General features: G+C 39.1%; 1 protein-coding gene across 1 annotated transcript in view; it reads left to right on the top strand.

The window, feature by feature from the left end:
• Positions 1-2,390: 2,390 nt before the first annotated feature.
• Positions 2,391-7,051, top strand: part of glra4a (glycine receptor, alpha 4a) — a gene marked incomplete at both ends in the record, with an annotated part of 63,202 nt that continues 58,541 nt past the window's right edge. Inside the window, one exon of the mRNA XM_079250414.1 lies at positions 2,391-2,458. Coding sequence (XP_079106540.1) covers positions 2,391-2,458 — 68 coding nt within the window. The remainder of the gene's footprint in view (positions 2,459-7,051) is intronic.

Genomic DNA, 7,051 nt, shown 5'->3' with positions numbered 1-7,051 from the left:
GTATCCTATTCACCACAAACAACGGCCTAAATGAAAAAAAGACAAAAGAAAAAACAAAAAATAATGTTAGCATCTCCCAATTTTGAAACAAAACACTATAATGTAAATATATTGGTTATGTCTTATTCTTCTTTGTGTCAGACAGAGGCACTGCAGCAAAAGCCATAAATAATGATTTTACAAGAGGTTTTGCTCTTATTTGTTCATTTAGTTTAAGCATGGTGCGATGGTATTGCACCTGATAATCATAGAGAAAACCAAGGAGGATGAGTTTGCTTTCCGTTGAACAACAAAACTTGTCTGAAATTCCCTTTACTGTTTGTGAGTACCTAATGTTATTGTGACTGTATGCAGTCCAGACATGTGCTGTGTGGAAGTTAAAAGTGTTACGAGCTTCAGTAAGATTATATTTGCTATTTTTACAGCAAAGTGACCAGTGTGCTCATTCAGACATGAAGCTGACACGTTTGGCTGCCCTCAGATTAATGGAAAGGAGCTCATGTCTGAAAGGGGCTTAATAGTCATCGTAACGTAGTGAGCACTGCTGTCCTTCATGAAAACCTTGCGGATGACAGTGGTATGCAGTAGGGAACATACTCCTTGCCCCACATGTCATAACTCATGTCACAGCTACTCACTACGAAACCAGTAACAACAGCTGAACTCCCCGCACGCAATGCTTCTGGTGTTGTGTTGTGTTTCTTATGAGAATGCGTCACACACTTGGGTGTTTTGTTGCCAAGTTTCACCACCTACTACAGGCCTGACATGTGTCCTTATGTTTTCCCATGCATAGAGTTAGTTTTCATTCTGCTGTTGTGTACATGCATTTCCTTTCAAGCAGGTTTTTTGTGGTGTAAACGTGGCCCACCATCATCACCTTCCTCTTCCTTGCAGGTTTGCTCCAGTACATTATGAACTAGTTTTTATGCAACTGGTGGCAAATAAAAAAGCAATGCACAGCAGTAGAAAAGTACAGTTGCACCATGAATGGAAACCACATTTTTTTTAAGCAGAACATGAAAAATAAAAATACTTTTTAAAATGCTGTTCATGAACGCAGGTGAAATCTTCATGTTTTATCAGATTAATTTCATCAGATTTATCTACTCATTAAGTCTTTTCCTCTCAGCAAATTTTGGATGTTTAAAATTCTGCCTAGATTCTGACTGGATCTGTTGGGTTGAATCAACTTGGAAAGACAGATTGTTGCAGAAAAGGTCTTTTCATGGTCAAAGACTGTCAGTCAAACTTAAAGACCAGACAAACCACCTTCCAAAGGAAGTCATAGGTGCATGTGTTATTATGAACAGGCCCCTACACAGACTATGTAGGTTATAAATGTGCTGGATTGGACTGTTTGAAAACCATGTTAAAACTATTTGTTGTCGATAAACAGGTGAGACGTAATTTTGGAAGGTGCTGGCTCTGATCCCAAATGGCATGAGCCACTCCTACAATATGAATGACCCCTGAACTGCCACACCAACAATGACAATAGAAAATCAAATAAATATTTAACGGAAAAATATTTTTATATGGATAACCTCTTTCCTTTGTTGTCACAGAGTAGGCCAGTGCTTTTTTTTTTTTTTTTTTACAAGACCAGCTGGTGGAGATGTGCTCCATTTGCTTTAAATGACTTGCAATGTTTACATTAGGGCTGTTTTCTAAATCAAGTTCGAGTTATTGTAGAAGTGAATGCATTTAATTTAGTTAGGTAGAACAAACCTATCTGACATTTCATGTGGTGAATTATACACAGCAGCATTGCACACAATCCTGAGGCCCCCATCCTTTTGGGAACTAGATTTGTTCTTTTAAAAGAAAAAAAGAACAAAACAACAACAACAAAAATAAATAAAAAAATCAGACTTTAACTTTAGATAGGTTTATCGACCAGCTTTAACTCACAACACTCATAACTCACTACCTCCACACTAAGGCTCATTTCTGTGTAAATGAGGCATCCTTTATTTAGAAAAAAAAAAAAAAAAGAACCACTGCTCCTTTAAACGATTACCCTTTTTAATTTTTGTCGATGGGAGGAAAAAACAGAGACAAGGAAGGCGAAGCAAGAAAAAGAAGAAAAAAAGAAAAAAAAACGCGTTCATATAAACTCGCGGGTGAATCGACACTTCCCTTTAACATCAGCACCGCCACGCTGTCAGACTGACCACAGTCGTCCAGCTGCTGTGTGGATGTGTGCAGCCCTCTGGACTTGGTGGGAGGGGGAGAAGTTTCCCCAAAGATAAGCCTGGATCTCTGAGAGAGACGATGCCTTTCTCTTCCAGACGAATCTCACAAGCTGCTTCGTGGATTTGCTGATTTTCTCTTATTTTTCTTTCCAAGTTATTCGGCGGGTTTGAGGAGAGATTCTGAGCCAGAGGATGCTCCCACAGGTCATTTGGATTTTGTATGTCTTGTCTTTTTGCTTTTTCCAAGGAGGCTTTATCAGGTAAGCCGCTTGAAAATCTATTATTTTGGTTTTTTTTTCCCAAGTTATTTATTTCTTTTATCTTCTGCTTGAAATTAACTTTTCCACATTTAGAGTTGACACTACTGTCACACCTGTCACCCTATCCACTTTTTATATCGCTCTGTTCATGTCGCGCTTTGCATGAACAAACATTGCGCGCCACGCACAGAGCGTCATTCACTAATAAGAATAAAAGAAGAAAATCGTATCAGTATGACAAGGCAGTGCCAAAAATAACAGCTTTTTATAGACCCGTAAATTGGAGCAAGGATGCGCGCACTTCCTATAAAAGAAAACAAATCCAGATTTTTACGCACAGAGGAAACAGATCGTGTCCATTCTTTCTAAAAGTAAATGATTCAGTATCGCTTTATGCGAACTTAAAGCAAATAGTTGCTCATAAGCAAACATGCATTGGTAAAAAAAATAAAAAAAATTAAAAAAAAAAATTAAAAAAAAGTGTACGTCACATAGTGTCCTGAGAAAACCTCCCCTGCTGTCAAACTAGGCTACCTGTGGAATTCATTCACTGTGGGGCTAAGTGGCTTTGTGAAGAGCATGAAGAGCAACGGCAAGGCTGTGCGTATGATGCCAATAAGGTGTGATTACAAAGCTCACTCGGGAGGGGAGGGGAGCGGGGAGGGGAGCGGGGAGGGGGGCTCACTCCAACATATGCTGTGAATTAAGAATGTATTCACAGTTGTGAGGAAAAGTGTGGTCACAAATTGTCGTCTCTTTTGTCTTCTCTTTCATTCTTTGAATTGTCCCTAAACACACCTTATCACTCACATCTTCCCTTATGCACTCAGACCATCTGACAAGAGCTAAGCTTCTCTTTCCCACTTTCTTCTTCCCAACCTTCTCGTTGCCTCCTTGTCCCTGTCCTTTCCCTCTTCCCTCCTCTTGGTGGCAAAAAACTTTTATTTGCTCTGAGTACTTTCAGTATTTCATGCCCTGCCACCCTCAGGTGAGAGCGAAAGGGAATTAAGATCTGCATAATCCTGGAGCGGAACGGAGCCGTGACTCTGAGAACCCAGGGGCGAGGAGAGCAGCTTTTAGCCTGGAGAGAGGCAGTCAACTGACAGCACCTCCTCGGAGAAATTATATGGTCTCCTGCCTGCCTTACTGCTTACTATGTGAGGATAGAGTGGGAGGGAGGCAAAGGGAAAAGGAAGCGACTGAAGGAGGGCAGGTGTAAAATGACAGGCAGAATCAGATGGAGCTGTACAAATGTAGAGGGAATTATGGAGGGTGAAAATGGGAATGGAGCAACCTGGGATGCATGCGGACAAGAAATAGAGAGGTTGATGCATTTAGGGGTAGGCAGCAGGGAGATTAATAAAATGGAAAATGAGGCTTGTAGATGTAGAGAAATGCTTTCGATTGGCAAGAGGAGATGAGGTCGAAAGAAGGAAAGTGAGAGATGGAAAGCATTATCAGGAATGTGACATAAACTTGTCATGTAAGAGGGTTAAAACTGGTTGGATCCAAAAAAGGGTTAGATGTTGTCAACAAGAGTAAATGGGAAAAGAGACAAAGGATGTAATGAATAATACAGATCAAATTCATTCATTTTCCGAACCGCTTATTCCAATTCAGGGTCGCGGGGAAGCTGGAGCCTATCCCAGCTGGCTTTGGGCGACAGGCAGGGTACACCCTGGACAGCTCGCCAGTCCATCGCAGGGCCACACAGTGAGAGACAAACAACCACTCACGCTCACACTCACTCCTAGGGGCTATTTAGAGTGACCAATTAACCTATCATGCATGTGTTGTGGATGGTGGGAGGAAGCCGGAGAACCCGGAGAGAACCCACGCATACACGGGGAGAACATGCAAACTCCACACAGAAAGGCCACTGACCAAACCAGCCAAGGATTGAACCAGTGACCTTCTTGCTGTGAGGCCACAGTGCTAACCACTGCGCCACCATGCAGCCCCTACAGAGCAAATTGTGATAGATAATAAGTTTGGAGATATTTTAATCACTGTGTGCATCCAAAGTGACAGTGTTGAGTTGTGCAGCTCAAGTCAATTAAACTTGAATATCAGCTTAAAAGAAAACACTTAATCTGTCCGGTTCCTTATGCAGTCATAAATGCTAAGTTATTTTCATGGATGCTGTGATCTTGAGGCAGTATGCACATATTGGTTGAATTGTGTAAAACTTTTCTTTGTATAAACATTTTCCTTGTTCACCATTCCATACAGTGGCTTTAGTTTGATATTTAATTGATTGCTTTGTCTGCCTGAGGTGCTTTTCTTTGATATAATCAGTATTTTTCATTTCATTCATTTAGTACAATATGATGCCCAACTGACGTTACTTCTTATTACTGTAGATACAATAGGAAGAGATCTCTACAGGCATATGCTAATCAGCACTGCTGTGCTGGTGGAGTTTGGAGTTTTCTGCATTTGTGAATAAATATGACTTAAACCTTTATCGCGTTTTGTACAAGTCCTTAGAGTAAATTAAAGTATTTGAGGAACATATTATGGCCAGAACAAGGCAGATTTACACAGATCTTGGAAAAAAAAAATGGTTAGGGATGCACATCATGTTGGAAAAGCTTTAAAAACTAGCATTTGTGCAAGTGGAGGAAATTCAAGTTCAGTGCTACCCTCCACAGGGGTCATTAGGGCATGAGGAAAGTAGTTTGCAAGGTCAATTTCTACTCATGGCCTCTTTAAGTGGTTAATATGCAAAGTGTAAAAGTAAAAAAAACAACAATATATTGCTGTTAAAAATATTTTCAGAGTAATGAAACCAAATAAAGCAGTTTATTTCAAATGATGATTTGTGGCAATTACAACAGCAGAAATAGTGGAAACTTTTCTGAGCATGAGCATTATTCTCTAAGACTAATGCCTATTCTTATCCATCAGCACAATGCATGCTATAATACATTGTTATAAAACCTGACATCAGAGCTCGGAAGTGAACTCTGAATGTTGCACTATCCACCGTAGTGGAAGTATTGCCTAGCAACCATGTTGACATAAAAGACATTTAGGCAGTTTTATTTGACAATGTTTGAACCGGATTTCCCTGTTTGTACATGCAAAGTAAGCTAAATGAGCCCTTCAAGTGGTAACACAAATATACTATCAAGTGAAGGTTATAGGAAGGATGAAACATCCTTTCTAGTTGCTTTACTGTAGGAGCCTTCTGTTACTTTCCAAGCCTAAAATGAGAGGTGGTGGATTTGGAGTACCTATGTAAAATCTACTATTCTAAGAAGTGATTTGTCTGCATCTCATTTTATATGTTAATGTTTTTCCAGAATGTAGGGGCTGTGCAATAATTTGTTTGTTATTATGGATAGTGATGTTGTTTTTAATGTGTAATAGGTATGTGGTGTGATCTTGCAATATCTGTGACTAGCATTTTATGTAATACTTGCTTATTTACTGTTTTTCTTCATTTTATAGTTACAGAAGTGGCAAAATTAGCAAGACATCAAAGTCTAAGATATACATTCATTCATCCATTCATTCATTTTCTGAACCACTTAATCCAATTCAGGGTCGCGTGGAAGCTGGAGCCTATCCCAGCTGGCTTTGGGCGACAGGCAGGGTACACCCTGGACAGCTCGCCAGTCCATCGCAGCTAAGATATACAGTCATGGAAAAATATTAGACCACCCTTGTTTTCCAAACTATTGTACCTTTATTTGTACCAGGCATAAAAAATGAACATGAAATTTTGATAAACAAATGAGGTCTAATCTTTTTTTCCATGACGGTTTTCCTACGCTGGGAGAGCAATGTGGTACTAATATAATGTTTAAGAATGGCCAAGTGGAAGCTATGGCCTTTATCTAATATAAATATTGAGCAGGAACCTAAAGTAAAGTTTTGTATGAGGAAACGCACCATCATCCCAGAAGTGAAGCAGTTCTGGGAAGTAGCACCTGGCTTCCTTTAAATCGATGTAACAGTCAATGAAGTTCTGCACAAGGAGTGATTAGTTCATGTCAGGTATGTTGGAACAGGGGTTCACGGAAAACCTTCAGGATAATGTGCCTTGAGGACTGGGCACCCCTGGATAAAAGTTATTGGGGGAAAAAAAACCTTTTTGATCCTAAATTGATAAATTAAAACCAATAAAAAACAATTTGTAACATTTTTTTCCATTAATCTGCATGTAAATGATCATAAGACAGAGCATTTTTCACTCCATATAAAGTGGAATCAATGTGCTGTTCTTAGCGTGTTGTAATAGCACTTTGGATCCCTAACTGAGAATAAATGGTGTGTGTTAATGTTTCTGTGTGTGTATGCGCATGGTTGTTTAACACAAGAATAAAAAGTGAATTCTTGATTTTATCTTGTAAAGCACTTTGTGTTGCCCTTGGCATGAAAAGTGCTCAAGAAATAAAGTTTGATTTGATTTGATTTGGACATTGTTTTTCAAGTTCTAAAAGTTGTTTAAATTGATTAATTTAAGTTAAAAACAAATAATTACTTGAAATAATAAATGCACAAAATCTTTCATCACTTAATTGAGAAAGCAAACATTTCTGGATTATTTTAAATTACAGTATTAATTTAAAATGAATTGATGTC

This window comes from Telmatherina bonti (assembly GCF_933228915.1).
Source record: "Telmatherina bonti genome assembly, chromosome: 12".
Classification (NCBI taxonomy): domain Eukaryota; kingdom Metazoa; phylum Chordata; class Actinopteri; order Atheriniformes; family Telmatherinidae; genus Telmatherina; species Telmatherina bonti.
Note: the sequence above shows the minus strand (reverse complement) of the source record. Positions and strands in the feature narration are given on the sequence as shown.